This window comes from Bubalus bubalis, chromosome 5, assembly GCF_019923935.1.
Source record: "Bubalus bubalis isolate 160015118507 breed Murrah chromosome 5, NDDB_SH_1, whole genome shotgun sequence".
Lineage (NCBI taxonomy): Eukaryota > Metazoa > Chordata > Mammalia > Artiodactyla > Bovidae > Bubalus > Bubalus bubalis.
In genome coordinates, this window is record NC_059161.1 from 50,585,946 (window position 1) to 50,612,573 (window position 26,628).

The 26,628-nt window shown below is 42.0% G+C and overlaps 1 protein-coding gene across 1 annotated transcript in view; it reads right to left on the minus strand.

Moving 5' to 3' along the window:
• The window catches only part of LOC102404008 (kinesin-like protein KIF28P), a 61,051-nt gene that overhangs the window by 28,578 nt on the left and 5,845 nt on the right, over positions 1 to 26,628 (minus strand). The window contains exons 3-9 of the mRNA XM_025286022.3: positions 22,234 to 22,458; positions 19,188 to 19,342; positions 11,553 to 11,664; positions 10,344 to 10,411; positions 7,765 to 7,982; positions 2,532 to 2,638; positions 1,303 to 1,393 (exon numbers count right to left, since the gene is read on the minus strand). Coding sequence (XP_025141807.2) covers positions 1,303 to 1,393; positions 2,532 to 2,638; positions 7,765 to 7,982; positions 10,344 to 10,411; positions 11,553 to 11,664; positions 19,188 to 19,342; positions 22,234 to 22,458 — 976 coding nt within the window. The remainder of the gene's footprint in view (positions 1 to 1,302; positions 1,394 to 2,531; positions 2,639 to 7,764; positions 7,983 to 10,343; positions 10,412 to 11,552; positions 11,665 to 19,187; positions 19,343 to 22,233; positions 22,459 to 26,628) is intronic.

Genomic DNA, 26,628 nt, shown 5'->3' on the forward strand with positions numbered 1-26,628 from the left:
TGAACTCCGGGAGATGGTGATGGACAGGGAGGCCTGGCGTGCTGCGATTCACGGGGTCGCAAAGAGTTGGACACGACTGAGTGACTGATCTGATCTGATCTGATCTTAATGGATTTATTATTGTTATTTTAAATAAATTTTAATTTTTTATTGGAGCATAGTTGGTTTACAATATTGTGTCAGTTTCTTCTGTGCAGCAAAGTGAATTAGTTATACATATACATGTATCTACTCTTTTTTAGGTTCTTTTCCCATGTAGGTCATTACAGAGTATTGAGTAGAGTTCCCTCTGCTGTACAATAGGTTCTTATTAATTATCTATTTTATATATAGTAGTGAGTATATGTCAGTCTTGATCTCCAGCCCCAACTACTGTCCTGCAAAAGCCTCTCCTGTCCTGACTGTGTATAGGGCTAAAGTGCAGAAGCCAGATGTGACCAAATACTGGTGCCATTTTCCAGTGGATGAATGGATAAATAAATGTGGTAAACACATAAAATGGTGTATTGTTCAGTCTTAAAAAGGGAGAAAATCCTGATACATGCTTCAATATGGATGAAGCTGGAAGAAATTATGCTAAGTAAGCCAGACACAAAAGGACAAATACTGTATTTATAAAAGTACCTGGAATGGTTAAATTCATAGAGACAGGAAGTAAAATGATAGTTGCCAAGGACTGGGTGAGGGGCTAACAGGGAGTTATTGCATAATGGGGACAGAGTTTCAGTTTGGGAAGACAAAAAGTATCTGGAGATGGGTGCCTGTAATGGTTGCACAGGGCTTCCCAGGTGGCTCTGTGGTAAAGAATCTGCTTGCCAATGCAGGAGATGCCGGACACGTGGGTTTGATCCCTGGGTCGGAAAGATCCCCTGGAGGAGGAAACAGCAACCCATTCCAGTATTCTTGCATGGCTAATCCCATGGACAGAGGAGCCTAATGCACCACAGTCTATAGGGTCACAAAATGTCAGGCACAACTCAAAATGGTTGCACAACAATGCAAAGGCACTTAATGCCACTGCACTGTACACTTAAAAATGGTTAACATGGTGTTTTCTGTAATGTGTATTTTACCAGTAAAATTTTTTAAAAAGAAAAAGAAATATGCTCAGGGGCAAGAGGCATGAACAGAACCAGAATCAACTGCTGAGGTAGTGCCAGGTCAGTTAACATCACTCTGCAAATTAGAAGGTCCCAGACAATTCGGTCAGAGACCTTACGAACCAAAGCCAGCAGGCAAGTGCCTCTTGACCCTCTTCCCTCTGCCTTCCCTCGGTGCGAGTTGAGAGGGGTAAGTAAGTACCAGCCTGAATGAAGTGCTTGAGAACCCCCGTGAGCTGCGGGTCTTCATTGACGTTGAGAAGGTGGGGGAAGGTTTTCTTCATCTGCCGCTCCTGGAGGAGAAACAGAGAGGGTATCCTCACCAGACAGGGCAGCACAGCACAGAGGGCAAAGTTCCTTCCAATCCGCTGCTCCCAGTCCTCCAGTGACCTCATCACCCAAAAGATGCTGATGGCAAAATGGGGCTGTGGCATCGCCCTCTCTTGGTTATGAAAATGCATTTCATTCTTTAATACAGGTAGTGATTGGTATTGTGATTATAGAGGATTGACAATCAAACGGAACTGGAATAAACTATATGGGCACAAGGAAAGCTTTGAATCCGGAAGTTCTGATAAAGAGGATGAAAGTCCTTCTGGTTGTAACTATCTACACAAAACAAGAGTCCGAAGTTCTTCACTGTGGATCAATCCTCTTGACATTTGCAGCCAAGAGGCACAAACCCAGGTTACACAGGAGGTTATTTTCTTGGCATTTCTCTCTGACATATGCAGCCACATTATGCCCACATCTCTAAAGTCCTTGGACCCTAACTCATCCTGACCCCTTGCAGCCACAGACCTCCACCCCCACTCCACTCCCAACACTTGAGGCTCCCATCTATTCTGGCTCCAGGAACCTTCGGGAATCTGGACTGGATCCCTCCCACCACTGCTAAAGTCCTCCAGGGCTGGCCCATGACTCTGGAGCTTGTCCAAAGCCCCATAGCTTTGGGGAGTAAGGTTATGGGAGGGGTAGTGTTGACAGAAGGCAGAGAAGGCATCTCCCTGGCCCAGGAACAAAGTTCACATCACAGCCCATTTATGATCTGGAGCTGGCGGTGAATGCCAGATCCATGGTTCAGGATCACAGTCCCCAGAAGACAATCACATTCCTCAAATTCTCCCCAAATTCTAATTTTCAACAGCTTTGAATTCTATCCTCAGCCTCATGCATCAGAGGCACCAAGGCCTCTCTGCTTCCTTCCTTTTCATGCCCTGCCATTCTATCCCCAACTCTGCCAATAATTTAAAGTCATATGTCATGTATCACAATTTGTCACAATCACACATTACAGATAATAGGTATACTATCCGATTACCCAATTATCCACCTGTCAGCAGCCCAGGCATCACTGTCTGGTTAAGATGTAAGGCTGCCCCATCCCCCTCCCAGGTAGTCGGCCTCAGCAGGTGGAGGTGGTGAGCTCACCTGGGCGATGGCCACATAGTGCTGCTGCCATTCCCGCCGGGCCTGCTCCAGTTGGTTCACCCAGCTCATCTGGTCACTGGGAGGCCCAAGTAAACAGGCTGGCAGCTCTGGAAGGAGGGAGGTATTTTAAGCAACTGAAGGCCAGCTTTAAGGTTTGCAGTGTCAAAGGTGAGGCACACAATGTTGCCATTCTGTTCTGAGTCAAAACAAGGGACTCTCAGCAGGAGTGAGAAATGGAACTGCACTAACTGAGTCTGGAAAGTACTGTAAAAACTAGGATCTTCATAGCAGCACTAGACACAATAGTCATGACATGGAAGCAATCTAAATGTCCATCAACAGAGGAATGGACAAAGATATGGTACATATATACAAGGGAATATTACTCAGCCATAAAAAATAACATCATTTGCAGCAACATGCATGGACCTAGAGATTACCATAAAGACAAATATCAATATCATATAGTATCACTTATATGTGGAATCTTTAAAAAATGATACAATTGAACTTATTTACAAAACAGACTCACAGAATTAGAAAACAAATTTATAGTCATTCTTCCAGAAAATTGCAGAGGAAGGTAAACTTCCAAACTCATTCTATTTTTTTTTTCCTTAATCTAATTTATTTAAACCCCATCCTGAACCTTCCTCCCATCTTCCTCCCCATCCCTCTGGGTCATCCCATTGCACCAGCCCTGAGCATCCTGTCTCATGCATTGAACCTGGACTGGCGATCTGTTTCACACATGTTTCAATGCTATTCTCTCAAATCATCCCACCCTCACCTTCTCCCACAGAGTCACCATCACCCTAATACCAAAACCAGACAAAGATGCCACAGAAAAAGAAAACTATAGGCCAATATCACTGATGAACATAGATGCAAAAATCCTTAACAAAATTCTAGCAAACAGAACATATTCCAACAGATTGCTTTGGCTATTCAAGATTTTTTCCATAAAAATTGTGAAATTATTTGTTCTAGTTCTCTGAAAAATACTGTTGGTATTTTTATGACAGAATATATTATTCTGTTATATAACAGAATATATTCCAACAACATATTAAAAAGAATATATTATTCTGTTATATAATAGAATATATTCCAACAACATATTAAAAAGATCATCCATCATGACCAAGTGGGCTTTATCCCAGGGATGCAAAGATTCTTCAATATTTGCAAATCAATCAATGTGGTACACCACATTAACAAATTGAAAGATAAAAAACATATGATTATCTCAATAGATTCAGAGAAAGCCTTTGACAAAATTCAACATCGATTTATGACAAAAATCCTCCAGAAAGCAGGCATAGAAGGAACATACCTCAACATAATAAAAGCCATATATGATAAACCCACAGCAAACATTATCCTCAATGGTGAAAAACTGAAAACATTTCCCCTAAAGTCAGAAAAAAGAAAAGGATGCCCACTCTCACCACTACTATTCATCATAGTTTTGGAAGTTTTAGCCACAGCAATCAGAGAAGAAAAAGAAATAAAAGGAATCCAGATTGGGAAAGAAGAAATACAACTCTCACTGTTTGCAGATGACATGATCCTCTACATAGAAAACCCTAAAGACTCCACCAGAAAATTAGTAGAGCTAATCAATGAATATAGTAAAGTTGCAGGATATAGAATCAACACACAGAAATCCCTTACATTCCTACACACTAACAATGAGAAAACAGAAAGAGAAATTAAGGAAACAATTCCATTCACAATTGCAACAAAAAGAATAAAATACTTAGGAATAAAGTTACCTAAAGAAACAAAAGACCTATAAAATACTGATGAAAGAAATCAAAAGTGACACAAATAGATGGAGAAATATACCATGTTCATGGACCGGAAGAATCAATATAGTGAAAATGAGTATACTACCCAAAGCAATCTATAGATTCAAGCTACCAACAGTATTTTTCAGAGAACTAGAACAAATAATTTCACAATTTGTATGGAAATACAAAAAACCTCGAATAGCCAAAGCAATATTGAAAAAGAAGAATGAACTGGAGGAATCAACTTGCCTGACTTCAGGCTATACTACAAAGCTACAGTCATCAAGACAATCTGTTACTGGCACAAAGACAGAAATATAGATCAATGGAACAAAATAGAAAGCCCAGAGATAAATCCACAGACCTATGGACACCTTATATTTGACAAAGGAGGCAGGAATATACAATGGAGAAAAGACAATCTCTTTAACAAGTGGTGCTGGGAAAACTGGTCAATCACTTGTAAAAGAATGAAACTAGAACACTTTCTAACACCATACACAAAAATAAACTCAAAATGGATTAAAAATCTAAATGTAAGACCAGAAACTATAAAACTCCTAGAGGAAAACATAAGCAAAACACTCTCTGATGTAAATCATAGCAGCATCCTCTATGACCCACCTCCCAGAGTAATGGAAATAAAAGCAAAAATAAACAAATGGGACCTAATTAAACTTAAAAGCTTTTGCACAATTAAGGAAACTCTAAGCAAGGTAAAAAGACAGCCTTCAGAATGGGAGAAAATAATAGCAAATGAAGCAACTAACAAATAATTAATCTCAAAAATATACAAGCAACTCCTGCAGGTCAATTCCAGAAAAATAAACAACCCAATGGCCCAAAAAATGGGCCAAAGAACTAAATAGACATTTCTCCAAAGAAGACATAACAGATGGCTGACAAACACATGAAAAGATGCTCAACATCACTCATTATCAGAGAAATGCAAATCAAAACCACAATGAGGTACCATCTCACACCAGTCAGAATGGCTGATATCAAAAAATCTACAAACAATAAATGCTGGGGAGGGTGAGGAGAAAAAGGACCCCTCTTACACTGTTGGTGGGAATGCAAACTAGTACAGCCACTATGGAGAACAGTGTGGAGATTCCTTCAAAAACTGGAAATAAAACTGCCATATGACCCAGCAATCCCACTGTTGGGCATACACACCAAGAAAACCAGAATTGAAAGAGACACGTGTACCCCAGTGTTCATTGCAGCACTATTTACAATAGCTAGGACATGGAAGCAACCTAGATGTCCATCGGCAGATGAATGGATAAGAAAGCTGTGATACATATACACAATGGAATATTACTCAGCTATAAAAAAGAATGTATTTGAATCAGTTCTAATGAAGTGGATGAAACTGGAGCCTATTATACAGAGTGAAGTAAGTCAGAAAGAAAAACACCAATACAGTATACTAATGCATATATATGGAATTTAGAAAGATGGTAATGATGACCCTATATGCGAGATAGCAAAAGAGACACAGATGTAAAAAAGAGACTTTTGGACTCTGTGGGAGAAGGTGAGGGTGGGATGATTTGAGAGAATAGCATTGAAACGTGTATTATCATATGTGAAATAGATCGCCAGTCCAGGTTCAATGCATGAGACAGGGTGCTCAGGGCTGGTGCACTGGGATGACCCTGAAGGATGGGATGGGGAGGGAGGTGGGAGGGGGGTTCAGGATGGGGAACACATGTACACCCATGGTGGATTCATGTGAATGTATGGCAAAAAACACCACAATATTGTAAAGTAATTAGCCTCAATTAAAATAAATTAAAAAAAAACATAATCATCAAAAGGGATAGCTGGGGGTGGAGGTGGGAGATAAACTAGAAGTTTGGGATTAATAGATACACATTACTATATATAAAATAGATAAGCAACAAGGGCATATTATATAACACAAGGAACTATACTCACTATCTTATAATAACCTATAATGGAAAGGAATCTGAAAAATAATTATATATATTTATATGTATGTACTCATCTATCTATATACAACTGAATCCCTTTGCTATACACTTGAAACTAACACAACATTATAAATTAACTACACTTCAATAAAAATCTTTTTAAAAAACTAAAAAAAGACTAAGTTCACCCCTTAATTCATAGGAAACTAGAGCAAAGAGGTCCTTTATCGGAAGAACAGGAAGCTCAACATTATGTTTTTCAATTGTGTGAGCATGCAAGACAGTTTCAGGGCATTCCTGTCAAGTCAGGGGATTTAGGAAGAATCAAAGATTTATCTTCCCTTGTTTTTCATGAGTTCTGTGCCTATGCTCATGAACAATGGGAATCAGATGCAGCATTTAGGTCAACATCTGGCTTGTCCAGGTGTAGAGATTTGTGACCCATCCGTGTCACCCTGGACCAGACATGGGCACAGACTCTAATTTAGGGTGTTCCTAGTTGAGGCTGAAGCCTTATTGAGTAAGGACGTGGGAACCCAGAGATATGCCAGGTAGCAACAACCTGCCCTCAAGGGGAACATCCATGAAGTTTGCGTGTGTTAGGGTCGGAAGAGCCGCTAACACCAGAGAGAGAGCCCATGTGGCTTGAGGGAGCCCAACTTGGGGAGGGGGAACAGGTACCGAGGGCAGGACAATGCGTCACACTCCACTAAGAGCACTGAGCACAGGGCTTCCCGACCGTCCAGTCTGGCTCTTTTGATGCTGAACACCTTTACCAATTCTACTTCAACAGTTTTATATTTTGCCCTTTTCACAAATCCTATTCTAAATTGTTAATGCACATAAAATTACACACAACTCAAGCTGCCACACGGACAACTAAGGCCTTCACTCAAAGCAATGGTTCTCAATAAGTGCCCAGTGGAGCCATCCTAAGGCGAGTTGCTGCCCTGGGGATGGGTAATTGGTCCAAGTGGTGCCCAGTCACCAGGTGACTCTAACGTGCAGCCAGCGCTGAGCAGAGTCTTAGAAGAGGATTCAGGGGCTAGTGCTTCTTGGGCCCCCAAACATCACTTAACTACAGGAGGCCGTCAGCAGAACAAATGCCATATGGCCAGTTTAAATCTGGTTAAGGAGAAAGTAGTCCCAGGGGAAAGAACAGCCTCAAAATAAAAATGGCAATTAAAAAATGAGACTAAAATGACCATTTCAAGAGGCCAGGGCCAGTATTTCATACAATCGCATGAGAATTACATTCAGGCCAAAATGTCCTGGACAAAGGTCCAGGGATGTCCTGGCCTGCCCTAGGGCTCCCCTCAGACTAAACACAATGGCTCCTGGCCCCTGCCCTTCCAGCACAACACCCCCCACTCCCCTATCTCCCTGCAGCCCTTACCCTGCAACAGGGCTTGGCCACTCCCCTCTCTCCCTCCCTCCTGCATCTAGCCTCCTGACTGCTGCCTTGGACCTGTGCTGACTCCTGACTCAGTTTACCTGCTATTCTGCAGTTTCCACACCCAAGCAGCAGTCTGTCGTTCTCTGCCCTGGACTCCCTCATCAGGGTGGAGGTGTTGACAACAGCTTTGTTCCGGATCTTCTTAGCCCTGTGCAAAGGTGGACACACACTCAGGCCCTGGGTCTTTCGCAGCTGGAGCAGTACTACCAGAGGACTGGCAGGAAACTGGCCTCGAATGGTCAAAATGGGAGCCTTTCACTTCCTAGTAACTTGAGATTTCAGTGTGTAAGTTTCCAGTAAACCACTAAGACCAGAAGGGACTCAGTGACATCCAGGGCTCAAACATGAGCCACTTGTCACTTGTCAAGTGTCACTTGTCCACATGAGCCTCTTGTGGACTCAGCCCAAGCCTGGAGTCCACCCCCAACGTGTTCTGGGCCCCAAACACACTCCCCCAGTTGGGCTGACTTGGTTAATGAAAACAATCTCTTCAATCTCTACTGTTCTGTAACAACACAAACCCTGGAGGCTGCCAGCGACTGCTCTGCCAAGTGTGCCAGGCCAGGAGTGGGCTTGGACTTTGCCTAGTTAAGGTCTCCAGCCTCCAGGATCTAAGGCCTGACGATCTGAGGTGGAGCTGATATAATAACAATAGAAATAAAGTGCACAATACATGTAACGTGCTTGACTCATCCCCAAACCACCCCTGCTCCCCACCCCCACCTCTCGACCCCCAGTCCCTGGAAAAACTGTCTTGCATGAAACTAGTCCCTGGTGCCAAAAGGCTGGGGACCGCTGTCCTAGTTCACTCCTGGCTAGTGCTGCATGGGACATAGTTATGCTAAAACATGACTTGTTCTTTACCTGAAATTCAAATGTAACTGGGCATCCTATATTTTCATTTGCTACATCTGGCACCCTTACTTCTTTCCCTAAGGAATAGGGTTTGCAAGGCTTGCCCCCAGTCACAGAGTCCACGACAGATCCAGCCCTGGAGCCCAGGACCCCTGGGGATCATTTTCTCCTTCCTCAGCATCACATAGTCTCTCATGTAAAAAGTGCCAGCAACAGTTTAGAATTGAGAAGTGGGAAGGAAATGAACATTCTACATAATACTAAGGGCTCCCCTGGTTGCTCAGATTGTAAAGAAGCTGCCTGCAGTGCAGGAGTCCTAGGTTCGATCCCTGGGTTGGGAAGATCCCCTGAGGCGGGTATAACAACCCACTCCAGAATTCTTGCATGGAGAATCCTATGGACAGAGGAGCCTGGAGGGCTACAGTCCATGGGGTTGCAAAGAGTCAGACACTACTGAGCGACTAAGCACAGCACAGCACATAATACTAAGGCAAAATTCAACCTTAAGTTCTGAGATTGTAGCACAGGTGATGAAAGAAAACAGAGAAAAACAAATGAAGCAAAATGATACTGAGGCCTGGCAGTGAGGAATGAGAATGCAAGGGTTTGTCCCTAAAATGCAAAGGCCTTTCCCTAGAGAAGAGGCCAAGGAAAAACTGAGAGAACTACTTGGAGACATCACAACAACTGTCATTTTGAGCTTCAGCCCTGTGCAAGGCAGAACTTAGCCAGGAACGGTTCTTGAACCATCTCACACAGTCTTCACTCAGCCCAGAGAGGGAGGTATCACCTCCTTCAGCATGTGAGCTCACCAAGGGCAGGGAGGTTCAGGTCTTGGAGGGAGTAGGGCCAGATTCTGTCTGACACACTGGCCCATAGACCTGACAAGTGACGTATTAGAATAGGAACCAGGTTCATTTACATGCCAGCTCCAGTCACCTGGAACACTGGCTCCTGAATGAAGCTGATGGGAAAGCTGCAGAGGGGATTCTCCACGTCGGCCATGCTGAATGGGATGGAGGGGCGGAGACACCATGGGGTTCCAACCCCTGGTTAGAGCCTCCCTCTCCCCAGACCCTCACTTTCCCAAAAGGGTCAGGGGAAGCAGGCTTATGCCTGCCTTGAAAAGCAGAAACTCAGCTCGGCCACAGCCTCCTGCCAGGACTAAACTGCCAGGAGTGGGCTTGCTTCCTGGGCCAAGTGGGAAGGCAGGAACGTGTGTGGACAGCCCCTCCCTGGGAGGAGCCTCCTCTGCCCTGCTGTGTGGGGCCTGGAGATATGAGGCACAACAGAGGGAAAGGGGTAGGGCCCAGGGCTGGTTCCCAACTTTGGGAGCCTCTTACATGCTCATCTTTATCATTAGCACAAAAATTCCCTGCCTGCCACTATTCTCTACCTGTGACCCACAGGACAAAAGGAGAATCTGTGAATGGCCATGTTATTTGACAGAAAAATGCAGGGAAACAGAGAACTGAGCACTTCAGGGGTGGGTTCAATGCATCCTCCCATGAATTTGAGCCTGTGGCTCCTCCCCCATCCAGGACTGCAGTGACTGAATGACAGGCTAGGAGGGCCCTGAGCCCCTATTTCTGTCTCCTCTTATTTATTTTATTTCTCTCCCTCTTCTCTCACAGATCATTTTGTTCTTCCTTTTTCTGGACCCATTCCCAAGACACCAGCTCATCAAGTTTAAGGGTACTAGAAGAATTTGCCAGATTTAGAACTTAGAACCACTATAGATAATAAGTATTCATAATCGTACCTTTCAGCATATCTTAGTGTTGATAAAGTTTCCTCATAGCAGATGTCAGCTGGACTTATCGCTGCTATCTGTAAACAAATATCCTTTTCAGATTTTGGTTTTTTATATAGGATATATAGCTATTGTTGGGCTTCACTGGTAGCTCAGCTGGTAAAGAATCCACCTGCAATGCCAGAGATCCCGGTTTGATTCCTGGGTCAGGAAGATCCCCTGGAGAAGGGATAGGCTACCCACTCCAGTATTCTTGGGCTTCCCTGGTGGCTCAGATGGTAAAGAATCCCTGCAATGCACAAGACCTGGGTTTGATCCTTGGGTTGGGAAGATGCCCTAGAGCAGGGCATGGCAATCCACTCCAGTATTCTTGCCTAGAGAATCCCCATGGACAGAGGAGCCTGGTGGGCTACAGTGCATGGGGTCACAGAGAGTCAGACACAACTGAGCAACTAAACATACAGCAGATAGCTATTATTGATTTTACACAGCTAACATTCATGGAATATCTTGGAACTTGTGGTTTGTTTAAACTTTACAATTCAGAAAACTGAGGCTTAGATAAGAATAATGTGCCAAGGTCACCCATACCTGGCAGAGCTGGGACCTGAACCTGCCCTGACTTGAACAACTGTGCTGCTAACCTCTGTACTACGCAACCGTCAGCACTGAGTCCGCAACAGATTTCCTCAGGAATTTAAATGACAGTTGAATGGTGGCATTGCAGAGATTAATAAATAAATCATTACTGAGTACCCACTTAAATGGTTTCACATCTGGTATTGACTTCAGCTTAACTGTTCTAGAATTCAAAGGAGAAAATAAACTTTTTGATGAGCTGGAGGTGAGCAGGGTCACTGAGAGCGAACAGGAGGGAATGGGACTGCCCACGGGGCAGCTCCTAATCTGTGGATCTGGAGGCCATGATTTAGAGCATAAGGGCCTGATGAATAATCATTTATCTTTGTCCAGCTTTGCAACTTGTAAAGCTTGTTCATTATATTTCATTTAATCATCACAACCACAGTTTCAAGGCGAGATCATTATCTTCACTTGAAGGAAGGGAATGAAGCTCCACAGTTAGTGTGCTGAAACTGAGAATCTTGTCAAGAACTGAGAAGATTCTTGTGAAGAATAACTTTAATAATAATAACAACAGCAATCATGACAGCTGCATGAGTCTAAATAGTCTAAGATGTGGTAGGAAAGTCACTTTACCAGAGTAGTTCTGCTGTTCCCACCCAGAGCTGACTGGAGCAGTTTGGTCAGTACAGAGTCTCTGTAGGGAACATGGAGGACTTTCTTCCCCATGGCGGCATCAGCCAGAGCACTAAATGAAAAGAAAATGTAAAACAATAAAAAATTTTAAATATATCAAAAAAAATCTGCCTCTTTGTGGATGAGTCAGAAACACCCCTCAAATATCTTTGACAACCCCATATACCAGACATGACATTAAGGAACATCCAATAGTTGATATACCTTCTGTACAAGGATACTGGCATATTGCAAGATAGAAGCAGCTGGCTCCCTCTCCAAGGTCAACCCCAGGGAAACCATAACAGAGAGGGAGGCCCAGATCTGGGGCACTAACACAGTAAACCTTGGGAGGAAAACCCAGAGCCTGCAGAGAAGGGTTTTGACCTGAGGGAGAGGGTGGTAGGCTAGCAGTGTGGAGACAGATAAGGGAGCAGATTTAAGTCCTTTCTGGTCTTTCTCTCATACTGCCTTAGGAAGATCCCATAGAGTTAGGACCTGATGGGCTACAGAATCAAGTAAGAGTGAATGAGAAGTAAATGCCACTCAGGGTACTTCAGAGGAAGCAGTGTTGGCATTGAAGAGAGTGGGGAAGAGGGAGGAAATCCCATCTCTGATAAATTATAAACACAAACAAAGAAAAGAAATCCAAAAAAATTAAGCTACCAGGTTTAGAAAAGAAACAAAATGATCATCTAGAAAGGATTATTAAAGCAATTGAAATTTAAAACCCTATGGATAAGTTCAACAGTTCAGTTCAGTTCATTCCCTCAGTTGTGTCTGACTCTTTGCGACCCCATGAATCACAGCATGCCAGGCCTCCCTGTCCATCACCAACACCCGGAGTTCACCCAAATTCATGTCCATCGAGTCGGTGATGGCATCCAGCCATCTCATCCTCTATCGTCCCCTTCTCCTCTTGCCCCCAATCTCTCCCAGCATCAAGGTCTTTTCCAATGAGTCAGCTCTTCGCATGAGGTGGCCAAAGTATTGGAGTTTCAGCCTCAGCATCAGTCCTTCCAATGAACACTCAGGACTGGTCTTCTTTAGGATGGACTGGTTGGATCTCCTTGCAGTCCAAGGGACTCTCAAGAGTCTTCTCCAACACCACAGTTCAAAAGCATCAATTCTTTGGTGCTCAGCTTTCTTCACAGTCCAACTCTCACATCTATACACGACTACTGGAAAAACCATAGCCTTGACTAGACAAACCCTTTGTTGGCAAAGAAATATCTCTGCTTTTTAATATGCTATCTAGGTTGGTCATAACTTTCCTTCCAAGGAGTAAGCATCTTTTAATTTCATGGCTGCAATCACTATCTGCACTGATTTTGGAGCCCAAAAAAATAAAGTCTGACACTGTTCCCACTGTTTCCCCATCTATTTCCCATGAAGTGATGGGACCAGGTGATATGATCTTCATTTTCTGAATGTTGAGCTTTAAGTCAACTTTTTCACTCTCCTCTTTCACTTTCATCCAGAGGCTTTTTAGTTCCTCTTCACTTTCTGCCATAAGGGTGGTGTCATCTGCATATCTGAGGTTATTGATATTTCTTCCGGCAATCTTGATTCCAGCTTGTGCTTCTTCCAGCCCAGAGTTTCTCATGATGTACTCTGCATAGAAGTTAAATAAGCAGGGTGACAATATACAGCCTTGAAGTACTACTCCTTTCCCTGTTTGGGACCAGTCTGTTGTTCCATGTCGAGTTCTAACTGTTGCTTCCTGACCTGCATATAGGTTTCTCAAGAGGCAGGTCAGGTGGTCTGGTATTCCCATCTCTTTCAGAATTTTCCACAGTTTATTGTGATCCACACAGTCAAAGGCTCTGGCATAGTCAATAAAGCAGAAATAGATGTTTTTCTGGAACTCTCTTGCTTTTTCCATGATCCAGCGGATGTTGGCAATTTGATCTCTCGTTCCTCTGCCTTTCCTAAAACCAGTTTGAACATCTGGAAGTTCACAGTTCACATATTGCTGAAGCCTGGCTTGGAGAATTTTGAGCATTACTTTACTAGAGTGTGGGATGAGTGCAATTGTGCAGTAGTTTGAGCATTCTTTGGCATGGCCTTTCCTTGGGATTGGAATGAAAACTGACCTTTTCCAGTCCTGTGGCCACTGCTGAGTTTTCCAAATTTGCTGGCATATTGAGTGAAGCACTTTCACAGCATCATCTTTCAGGATTTGAAATAGCTCAACTGGAATTCCATCATCTCCACTAGCTTTGTGCTTAGTGATGCTTCCTAAGGCCCACTTGACTTTACATTCCAGGATGTCTGGCTCTAGGTGAGTGATCACACCATCGTGATTATTTTGGTCATGAAGATCTTTTTTGTATAGTTCTTCTGTGTATTCTTGCCATCTCTTCTTAATATCTCCTGCTTCTGTTAGGTCCATACCATTTCTGTCCTTTATCGAGGCCATCTTTGCATGAAATGTTCCATTGGTATCTCTAATTTTCTTGAGGAGATCTCTAGTCTTTCCCATTCTATTGTTTTCCTCTATTTCTTTGCACTGATTGCTGAGGAAGGCTTTCTTATCTCTTCTTGCTATTCTTTGGAACTCTGCATTCAGATGCTTATATCTTTCCTTATCTCCTTTGCTTTCGCTTCTCTTTTTTTCACAGCTATTTGTAAGGCCTCCTCAGACAGCCATTTTGCTTTTTTGCATTTCTTTTTCTTGGGGATGATCTTGATCCCTGTCTCCTATACAATGTCACGGACCTCCGTCCATAGTTCATCGGGGTCTCTGTCTATCAGATCTATTTCCTTAAATCTATTTGTCACTTCCACTGTATAATCATAAGGGATTTGATTTAGGTCATACCTGAATGGTCTAGTGGTTTTTCCCACTTTCTTCAATTTAACTCTGAATCTGGCAATAAGGAGTTCATGATCTGAGGCACAGTCAGCTCCCAGTCTTGTTTTTGCTGACTGTATAGAGCTTCTCCATCTTTGGCTGCAAAGAATATAATCAATCTGATTTCAGTGTTGACCATCTGGTGATGTCCATGTGTAGAGTCTTCTCTTGTGTTGTTGGAAGAGGGTATTTACTATGACCAGTGCGTTCTCTTGGCAAGACTTTATTAGCCTTTGCCCTGCTTCATTCTGTACTCCAAGGCCAAATTTGCCTGTTACTCCAGGTGTTTCTGAACTTCCTACTTTTGCATTCCAGTCCCCTATAATGAAAAGGACATCTTTTTTGGGTATTAGCTCTAAAAGGTCTTGTAGATCTTCATAGAACTGTTCAACTTCAGCTTCTTCAGCATTACTGGTTGGGGCATAGGCTTGGATCACTGTGATATTGAATGGTTTGTCTTGGAAATGAACAGAGATCATTCTGTCATTTTTGAGATTGCATCCAAGTACTGCATTTTGGACTCTTTTGTTGACCATGATGGCTACTCCATTTCTTCTGAGGGATTCCTGCCCACAGTAGTAGATATAATGGTCATCTGAGTTAAATTCACCCATTCCAGTCCATTTTCATTCGCTGATTCCTAGAATGTCGATGTTCACTCTTGCCATCTCTTGTTTGACCACTTCCAATTTGCCTTGATTCATGGACCTAACATTCCAGGTTCCTATGCAATATTGCTCTTTATAGCATTGGACCTTGCTTCTATTACCATCCCTTCATTCTTTCTGGAGTTATTTCTCCACTGACCTCCTGTAGCATATTGGGCACCTACCAACCTGGGGAGTTCCTCTTTCAGTATCCTACCATTTTGCCTTTTCATACTGTTCATGGGGTTCTCAAGGCAAGAATACTGAAGTGGTTTGCCATTCCCTTCTCCAGTGGACCACATTCTGTCAGACCTCTCCACCATGACCTGTCATCTTGGGTGGTCCCACACGTCATGGCCCCACACTAGCCAATCTGATCACATGGACCACAGCCTTGTCTAACTCAATGAAACTAAGTTCACCAGTAGACACTGTGATAATTTAATTAGTGAACTAGAGAGTTCAGAAGAAATCTAGATTGCAGCCTGGAGACAGAGAGATGAAAAATCAGAAAGATAGGTTAGGAGACATGGAGGACAGGAAAAGAAGATTCAAATAGGGTAATTGAAGTTCCAGGAGAGAAAGGAGAAAAAAAAATGTGCAGAATCAATATGTGAAAGATAATGACTGAGAATTTTTTAGTGTTGATGAAAATCACTATCATAGAGCTATGGAGACTAAAAAATTCCAAGCAGGATAAATAAAATGCAACAGAATTAAATTGGAGAACACCAAATAAGAAGAGCTTAAAAGCAGCTAGGGGAAAAAGATTGTCTTCAGTGGAACAGTAATTAGGCCAACAACAGAAAACAGTAGAATGGTATCATTAATAAGCTGAAAGAAAATACTACTTATCTAGAATTATATACCCAGCAAAATTATCTTTCAAAAATGAATTGAAATAAGAAATTTCAAACCAAACAAAAACTAAATTTGCTGTCAGCAAATGGTCATTAAGGGAAAATCTAGAGAATATTTCAATCAGAAAGAAACTGATTTTATATAGCAGCTCTGAAGTTTAAGAAGGAATGAATAAAAATAATTTTAAAAAAATAGATAAATGTGAATGAACACTAACTGTATGAAACAGTAATGATAATATTTGGGCAACCAGTCCATTCTAAAGGAGATCAGCCCTGGGTGTTCTTTGGAAGGAATGATGCTAAAGCTGAAGCTCCAGTACTTTGGCCACCTCATGTGAAGAGTTGACTCATTGGAAAAGACTCTGATGCTGGGAGGGATTGGGGGCAGGAGGAGAAGGGGACGACAGAGGATGAGATGGCTGGATGGCATCACTGACTCAATGAACGTGAGTCTGAGTGAACTCCAGGAGTTGGTGATGGACAGGGAGGCCTGGCATGCTGCGATTCATGGGGTCGCAAAGAATCGGACACGACTGAGCGACTGAACTGAACTGAAAGACTAGAATTAGAATACATGTCAACAATGACATATGGAAGATGGAGATCTTCATATTATTCAAGGATGTGTGTGCTCAGTTGGTCAGGTATGTCTAACTCTTTGCAACCCCATGGACTGTAGCCCACCAGGCTTCACTGTCCATGGGATTCTCCAGGCAAGAATACAGGAGTGGATTGCCATTTCCTTCTCCAGGGGATCTTCCTGACCAGGGATGGAACCTGTGTCTCTGGCATCTTCTGCATTGGCAGGTAGATTCTTTACCACTGCACCACCTGAGAAGCCCATTATCCATGAATAGGTTGAAGCATTTATTATTTTTAGACTTTGACCACTGAACAGATGAAAAAGCCAGGAAATAGTTAAAAAGAAAAAAATGTTGAATTTTGACATATGACAGAGGTAGCATAGAAGATCACTGGGAGAGGACAGACTATTCAACAAATGAGACTCAAAAAAAATTGGTGATCTGTAAGGAAAAAGTAATGTAAAGGATGCCTACTTTACACTATATAAAGAAACCAACTCCAGATAGATAGGGTTTAAGTACAAATTTTCTTAAACAAGACACAGAAAATGAAAAAATGCAAAACATACACCATAACTTCTGCTCATCAATAGACATCTTTTAACAAGTGAAAACACAATCTACTAACTGGGAGAAGATACTTATGATATATATACCTGAGAGAGGAGTAATAAAAATATGTTTAAAACATCTACAGATCAATGAAAAAGACAATAAATAAATAGAATAAAGGGGAAAATATAAGAACAGATATTTTTGAGAGAAAATATATTGCTAAAAAAGAAATAAAATGTTGCTCAAGCTTGCTAGTAACCAGGACTCTCAAGACCACAGTAAAGTATGTTTGAAAGTGAAAGTCGCTCAGTCATCTCCGACTCTTTGTGGCCCCATGGACTGTAGTCCATGGAATTCTCCAGGCCTTTCCCTTCTCCAGGGGATCTTTCCAACCCAGGGATAGAACCCAGGTCTCCCGCATTGCAAGCAGATTCTTTACCAGCTGAGCTATCCCGGAAGCCCAAAGTAAATTGGTTAAATGTCAAGAAATCTGACAACATCAAGCCTTAGAAAAGATGTGGATTAATGGGATATGTTATACATTGCCACTGGGAGTGTCTACTGGACCAACAACTTTGGGGAACAATTTATCACCATCTTGAAAAATTAGGTATTCACACACATTATATATAAAGCACAATAATTTCAGTTGCTGATATCAAAAAATCCTTTAGTATATTGATACTCAGTGACTTTATGAGAATGTTCATAGTAGCACTATTTGTAAAAGCAAAAAAAAAAAAAAAACACCCTAGAAACAACCAAATTAACAATTAACATTAGAATGAAGGAATAAATTGTGGTATATTCCCACAACGGATGACTACATAATAATGAAAAAGAAGTAATAACATGGATGCTGTAACAACTGCTACAGTAACAATATGGATGAATCTCATAGACACAATGTTTAGTAAAAGAACAGAAAATAAATTAACTAGAGCCACACATAAGATAGATGGATATTGTTAATAATGTTGAATCAAAAAACAAACTATACTCCTGGGTATATACTTAAGAGAAATGAGTAATTATTTTCCCCAAATTATATGTGCCAGAATGTTTGTAACAACTTTATTCATAATAGTTAAAACCTGGAAACAAACTAAATGCCCATCAAATAGAAGAAAGGATAAATAATGGTATATTCCTACAATGAAATAATCCATAACAATGAAAAAGAACTAATTGCTAAGCAAAACATCATGGATAAGTCCCATAGAAACAATCCTTAGTGAATGAAGCCAGATATAAAAGACAATGATCTGATATAAGTGATTGCATTTATATGAAAATCAATACAGCTAGGCAAAAATAAATCTTTGATAACAGGTTAATTTCTTTTGTTGGGATTAAAAGCCAAGGAGAAGGCATGAGGGGGTTTTCTGGGTTTTAGAAATGTACTATATCTCAGTCTAGTCATTAATTACATAGATATATACATATATGAAAATCCATTGAGCTGAACATTTAAGATCTGTGCTGCTGCTGCTGCTGCTGCTAAGTCGCTTCAGTTGTGTCCGACTCTGTGCGACCCCATAGACGGCAGCCCACCAGGCTCCCCCATCCCTGGGATTCTCCAGGCAAGAACACTGGAGTGGGTTGCCATTTCCTTCTCCAAGATCTGTGCACTTTACTATAACGTAATTTATATCTAAATAACTTTAAAAATGCAAGATCCAGAAAATAATATATATTTTACCCTTTTATAAAATTCAAAAATCAGTGCTACTGAATATAATATTCACGTGTGATAAAATAAGAAAAGAAAGAAAGAGGGAAGAAAGGAAAGGGAGAAAGAAAGTGGGACCGGAGGGACATACATAAAACATAAATTCAAGATGAAGCTCACCTCCAAGGGGAGCAAGATGGTGATTATCTCCAACTGTTTTTGGATTTGGTGGTAGTTTTATTAGTGTTTGTTATTTCATCTAAAAGCAATTAATTAGTTTAAAATAAAATCTAGGAGAGGACCAGGAATAAGCCAATGATGCTAGTTGGTCATGAACCAAGGGTTATGATTAATCTAAATTTTGATATTTGAGGTCATTTTTATGGCACAAATAAGTACCTGTCCACTGATTATTTACCTGATGACATTTCCTAAATTGGTTAAACTTAGGTTAACGAGTGATCCTTCCCGCAGTCTGTCTCCTTCTGATCCTGAAGATTTCTGCCTTTCACTTCCAGCTAAATCTACCAAGTTAATACTGGACTGTTTGGTGAGGTCTCTGTCTAGGAAAACCTGCAGGAAAGCAGCACAAGTAATGCTATTAGAGGGGCAGCAGGCTACACGAGAAGTCAATCAATTTTACATTTACATTCTGAAATACTTTTCTAATTGTATTTCACACTCAAAAAAGTTATGATAAAATTTGCAAGTTAAAATGCCATCCTCTTTACTATGACATTTTACAATAACATTCTTAGGTCCAAACATCTCAGTTTCCCCTTTCCTTCTGTAACGTTATTTCCAGTTATGTATTCAGTTCAGTTCAGTCGCTCAGTTGTGTCCGACTCTTTGTGACCCCATGAATTGCATGCAGCATGCCAGGCCTCCCTGTCCATCACCAACTCCCGGAGTTCACTCAGACTCATGTCCATCGAGTCGGTGATGCCATCCAGCCATCTCATCCTCTGTCGTCCCCCAATCCCTCCCAGCATCAGAGTCTTTTCCAATGAGTCAACTCTTCGCATGAGGTGGCCAAAGTACTGGAGTTTCAGCTTTAGCATCATTCCTTCCAAAAAAATCCCAGGGCTGATCTCCTTTAGAATGGACTGGTTGGATCTCCTTGCAGTCCAAGGGACCCTCAAGAGTCTTCTCCAACACCACAGTTCAAAAGCATCAATTCTTTGGTATTCAGCTTTATTCACCGTCCAACTCTCACATCCATACATGACCACAGGAAAAACCATAATAACCTTGACTAGATGGACTTTTGTTGGTAAAGTAATGTCTCTGCTTTTCAATATGCTATCTATCTAGGTTGGTCATAACTATTGTCCTAATATTTCTGTAATCATTAAGTGTTTTTTTTCTGGCCATGTCAGGCAGCATGTGGGATATTAGTTCTCTGACAGAGATTGAACATGTGCCCCCTTCAGGGGAAGTGCAGAGTCCTAACCACTTCCCACTCAATAAATATTTTAAAGATACTGTGAAATCTGCAAAATAAGTAACTCTTCAGGATGGTGTAGTCATGTAGCAGAAAGAATGCTACAGGTTCTCTTGCTGTCATGTAACAGTGAGCAAATGATTTAACTTTTCTGAGCTATGATTTAACTTTTCTCAGTTGTAAAATCGGGATGATAGCATATTATTGGGATGTTATGAGGAGAAAGTATAATAGATGCAATGGTTCTAATCATGCCTGGCATACAGTATTAGGTGCTAATATTGCTACTGACATCAACAAACAGAGTACGCTCATTTATATCCAGTCAATTTTGTCTCCTACCTCTAAAATACCAAATTAAAAAATAGCACAGAAAACCATATATAAAGTCTATGAATGCAACACTTTATATTCATTGTAAATATAGTACATACAAAGTCTATGAATATAGAGTGAATGTTACATTCATATAGAGTGAATGTTACATTCATATAAAGTGAATGTTATATTCATATAAAGTCTATCAATGTAACATCTTACCTACATTGTAAAATCAAGTGAATAATAATTAAAAGTTTACTTGTGTGCTTAGTTGCTCAGTCGTGTCCAACTTTTTGCAACCCTATGAACTGTAATCTGCCAGGCTCCTCTGTCCCATGGGATTCTTCAGGCAAGAATACTGGAGTTGGGTAGCCATTCCCTTTTCCAGGGGATCTTCCTGACTCAGGGATAGAACCCAGATCTCCTGCATGGTAGGTGGATTCTTTACCGTCTGAGTCACCAGGGAAGTTTACAGAGTTCTTTAAAATGTAGTATCTTGGGCTTCCCTGGTGGCTCAGTGGTAAACAGTCTACCTGCCAATGCAGGAGACATGGGTTTAAACCCTGGTGTGAGAAGATCCCACATGTCATGGGGTAAGTAAGCCCATGTGCCTCAACTATAGAGCCTGTTCTCTAGAGCCCATGGTCCACAGCAAGAGAAGCCATCTCAATGAGAAGCCTGTGCACTACAGCTAGAGAGCAGACCCTGCTCACTGCAACCAGAGAAAAGCCTGCATAGCAACGGAGATCCAGCCCAGCCAAAAATAAAATAAATAAAAAGTTTAAAATGTAATATCTTATCTAAACTTCCCAACATTGCTACGAGGATAACTATTTGTTTCATTTTACAGACCAAGAAGCTGTGACTCAGGAAAGGTAAGTTATTTCCCACAATTTCAGAGCTGGTAAATGGAGTCATACATGGTCTAGTGTTCTTCTACCAATCCTGGCTAGAACAGGACAATCTTCATTTATTACTATTTTATCTATTACTAGTGCTGTGGCTTAGGAGAAGGAGGTGGTAATATTGTAGCTAACTCTCATGCTTACCCAGGCTTTATGATAACCATTTCTGAATCAAATTGTCCATAATTGTAGCTATCATTCCTTACATCATTCCCAAACAAGGAGAATGGAGGAGAAAAGTGTGCTTTAGCTTATCAAAGATTCTAGCTAGTGGAGCATTACATGGATGATGTGGTTTCAAAGGCTTTGAAATTTCAGTATCTGGTTGTCCTCTAGCCTCATGGATCTGAAAGCTGACCATCATTATATTGGTGATACACGGAAGGACTGTTAATAGGAATTCCCCATGATAAACCACAGACTCATTCTCCTATTTCCACAATTTCATCAAACTGGGGGTCAAAACCTGTTTCTCAAAGTATGTAATTTACTTGAGGGAAAGCAGCCTTTAGCCCTACGGGCATTTCTGGGACCTTACTAGCGACCCTCTATTGGTAATGGGATCACTTAGGCCAGAGTGGGGCATGGATGTGGGGAGAGGGAGGCAGGAAAAGACAAGTGTCTTACTTTCTCCTGCTTCTGACCCTATAGTCTATGTTTGGAAATAGCTATCTTAATCCATAAATCAAATCTAAAAAACTCCATAATACTCACCAGCCCATAATGCTACTGGGAACACATCCCTTGAAGACCTTGGTGGGAGGTGGGGACATTAGCATCCAATTGAATCTTACCTGTTTGAACTGAATAGTGATGACCATGTGAGACCGGCTGCTGCTGGCATTCATGTTGGTCGAAGCTGTGGTCCTTATTTTTGCTCCTTGTTCCATCAGTCTTTCAATCTGGGCATAGTTCTCACAAGGCACTGACTTCAGACCATCCACATAAAAGCCCAGCTGTTGGTCCTCCCTTACTTTTAGCCCTCCGGGTTTCTTGATCCTAGATAGCAAATCTCTTACCTGTGGTAAAACAAGTAATGCAAACTTCAGGAAGGCATGGAGTTTTGTTTACTTCACTGCTATAGCTCCTTGTAGAATATATTACATGCTCAGTAAATATATAGTGGATGAATAAATAAATGTTAAAGTTCTGTAGGTACCAGACAGCCTCATAACTTAGATAAGTAAGAAACAAAGAAATGACAAGTAAGAAAATAGAGAAACCTGTTGTAGTTAGTGAAATCAGAAGCTTTTTTTTTTTTTTTAAGGAATTCAGTTTTATTATTTTCAAGTACCTAGAGCACTTCAGAGCTTCCCTGGTGACTCAGATGGTAAAGAATTAATCTGCCTGCCAATGCAGGAGACACAGGTTCAGTCCCTGGGTGTGAAAGATCCCCTGGAAATGGCAACCCACTCCAGTACTCTTGCCTGGAGAAACCCATGGACAGAGGAGCCTGGTGGGCTACAGTCCATGGGGTCGCACAGAATTGGACATGACTGAGCAGCTAAATGGAGAAGGCAATGGCACCCCACTCCAGTACTCTTTTTTTTTTTTTGTACTTTGCCTGTTTCCAGTACTCTTGCCTGGAAAATCCCATGGATGGAGGAGCCTGGTAGGCTGCAGTCCATGGGGTCGCTAGGAGTTGGACACGACTGAGCGACTTCACTTTCACTTTTCACTTTCACGCATTGGAGAAGGAAATGGCAACCCACTCCAGTGTTCTTGCCTGGAGAATCCCAGGGACAGAGGAGCCTGTTGGGCTGCCATCTCTGGGGTCGCACAGAGTCGGACACGACTGAAGCGACTTAGCAGCAGCAGCAGAGCAGCTAAACAACAAAAACAAGAGCAATTCAACCAGACTGCAAAATCCCTGAGGGTGGGAGTTGACTAGTAAATCCTAACATAGCTCCTGACACATAGTAGGCATCCAGTGAAATGCTTCTGGAGAGAAGAGTGTAACTGGAGCTAAGTTAACAATAAATGTTTAATACATTGCATGTAGGATATTGGGGGAACTGCTTCTGTAGCTTGAAAAAAATTTTAGTTGGTATCTACAGTTCTCTGACTTTAAATGAAAGTGAAACTGTTAGTTGCTCAGTCATGTCTGACTCTTTGTGACCACATGGGGCCTGCCAGACTCCTCTGCCCATGGAATTCTCCAGGCAAGAATACTGGAGTGGGTAGCCATCCCCTTGTCCAGGGGATCTTTCTGACCCAGGGATCGAATCTTGTCTCCTGTTTTGCAGGCAGATTCTTTGCCATCTGGGTCACTGAGGAAGCCCCAGTGGTGATTTTAAAGCATTTGTGGTTGAAAATATTGTTCTCTTATTAACCTAAATATGCTCCTAGTAATCTTGTTAACTCTTGCAGTTGATTAGCAACTCCTTTGTGGAAAACATAAAAATAAATTATCTATTTCTGAATTGTCACAAATTTTGTATCACAAAATAATGAAGTCTTACTTTTCTAAGAACAGTGATAAATGAAACTTAATTAAAAGTTCATAACATTCAAAGTACCTAATGTTCTGTCTAGGTTAAATCATGCTGCCACAAACGCCACCACTCTGAATCTCTACTTCCAAGAAATTTATCTAACCCAAACAGGATTTGCTATGGGCAAACCTACCACAAGAATACAGGTAATTCTTTGGATCTCATTATTATTAGTAGTATTATTATTGGAGATTTGTGTGATGTCACACTTAGACCGTGGCCTCAGGTGAAAGCCCATGTTGCATTTGCCCCCAGAAAGCCACTTCTGCCCGGGCACAGCAGGTCGAGCTATGGGAGCCTGCTAGAGCCTGAGCCCCTGCAGAGGGGAGCTGGTGTTACATGATGCAGTGAGGTCTGGGCTGGGAATCTGACCTGGGTTCTTCTGGTTCTGCCTCCAAACTGTGAGAGCTTTGGAGAGTCTCCTACACTGCCAGTTTTTTCCTCATAAGAGGAGGGGAATGGACTAAATGGTTTCTAACATCACCCCCAGCTCAAATATTCTGTAGCTTTACGTCCTAGAGTCAAGTTGCTAGGGAACCACTGACAGAAACCACCGGCCTCGACCAGGCACAGTGATAACCACTTGCATGAGCTGTCTCACACCAGGAGGTCCCTCCTGATAAGGAACTTGGTGCTGGCACAGAAAACTAACTGGGAGAATTCAGGAGGGGCCAAAAGAAGAGAGCAGACACCACCCCATAATATGTCTTACTAACCTCCCAGAATCCTTCATGCTGGAGTCCATCTTAGCTGAGAGATGCTCACGCCACAAGGAAGGACCCTGAGTTAGGCCAAATATGGGCCAAGCAAGATGATTGGCCAGAGACAACCTGGAAACTAACCCCATCACCACAGCACCCAAGACTGCCAGCCACGTGGCCGAGCAGTTCTCCTGGATCCCCTTACCCTGCTGCTCTCCTCCCAGGTGCCCCCTTCCCAATAAGGGCTTTAGCTTTGTCCTATGCATCTGTCAGATAATTCTTTTCTGAGGGCTAGATAAGAACCTGCTCTTGGCCCAGGAAAGGGTTCCCCTTCCTGCAACAGAGTCAAGATCACACACGGATTGAATTCAGGCAAGAAAAATTAGGACAGTGGACAGAAGAGCCAGAGATAGGAAGACACTGAAATGGTGGCAACTTCTGCCTTAGCTAGAAAGCCTTTTCTATAACTTCCACTGAGCGATATAAATTGTTAAGAAGTGGCATCTAAGGCTGAAGATATGTCTGAATAGGGCTCATTAGAAAAAAAAGCTAAGTAGGTTTAACCAGATAGAATGGAAGTGTGAGGGCCCAGAGATGAGGGCAGTTCCTGGCACTGGACTCTCCAGGTAGTACCTGGAGATTAAGTCAATGATGAGACCTTCCTCACTCACTTCAGCCCCTACGGGACTCTCCTAGCTCTGCCTCTATCTGGCACTCCTTCAAATACAACTTCACTCTGCTGCTAGAAAAATCTTCTAAACCCAAGGCTGATTTTCTTATTTTCCTGTTTAGAATCTTTCACTGATGCTCCATTGCCTACCAAAGGGCCTTTGCCTTCTGGCAACTGATGTTCAGCTCCCTCTCCTGATGCTTCCCCATTTTCACCTCCCTGCATGCTTCTCACTCTGGTTACCTGGTGCCCTCACTGTTCCCTTAAACGCCATGTGCTTTCACGTGTCCCTGGACTTGCTGGTACTAATCATGCCACATAAAATGCCCCCAACCCTCCTCCTGGCTCACCAAACTCAAGCATCTTTCAAGATCCAGTCTAACTCCTCTGTTTACAAACAACACCAACAATCGCAGGTAGTATAGTTGCTCTCTCTTCTATGCCTTTTTACCATTCATGCAGCATACATAATATATTTTATTACTGTCTGGAGAGGATGTAAAATCTCCCACCAGGCTTCTCCATGGCAGAAATCACGTCTTAGGTTTTATTCATCCTCAAAGCCTAGTGTGATGTCTGAAACATTAAAAGTTTCTAATAAACTTCACTTTGACTATTGAAGTACTACTGGAAAAATACCAGACCCCTAGCTGGTATCCCGGATGAGCCCCCAAGATGAAAGGTTGTTTTTGAATCACGCGAATACACCGGGATTCTTGGCCCCCGGAGGAGAAGAATTCAATCCGGGGCCAGAGACGAGGCTTGATCGCTCAGAGCTTTTGTGTAATAAAGTTTTATTAAAGTATAAAGGAGATAGAGAAAGCTTCTGACATAGGCATCAGAAGGGGGCAGAAAGAGTACCCCCTTGCTAGTCTTCAGCTGGATGTTATATAGTCACTAGCAGTCTGTTAATGAAAGAAAGGAACTTCTTAAAATTCAGAATGGCACCAAATGGTTTATCCTGGGCCATAAAATGATTAACTTGAATCTTAAAGAAGGGCAGACCACCATACAAATAGTTTCATTTACATAGATTAGGGGAACAATATCTGAGTATAACATACTGGTTTGTCAAGTAGGTTTTGGGCCAAGAGGTGGAACCGACTTGGAGACAGAGTTTGGGGTAAAGGCGTAGTACATTAGCATAGCTTAAGACAAACATTTCCATAAGAAAAAGGCATTGGTTATCTCTAGGCTCAAGAATAGCTAACTTCAGGCGAAACCAGGTGTCATTATGGCAACACAGTATTTTAAGAGAAACCTCCCTTTAAATTTGTATAGAGAAGGAAAAAAATATTGCTAGTTTGTTTCCTCCTGCCGCTT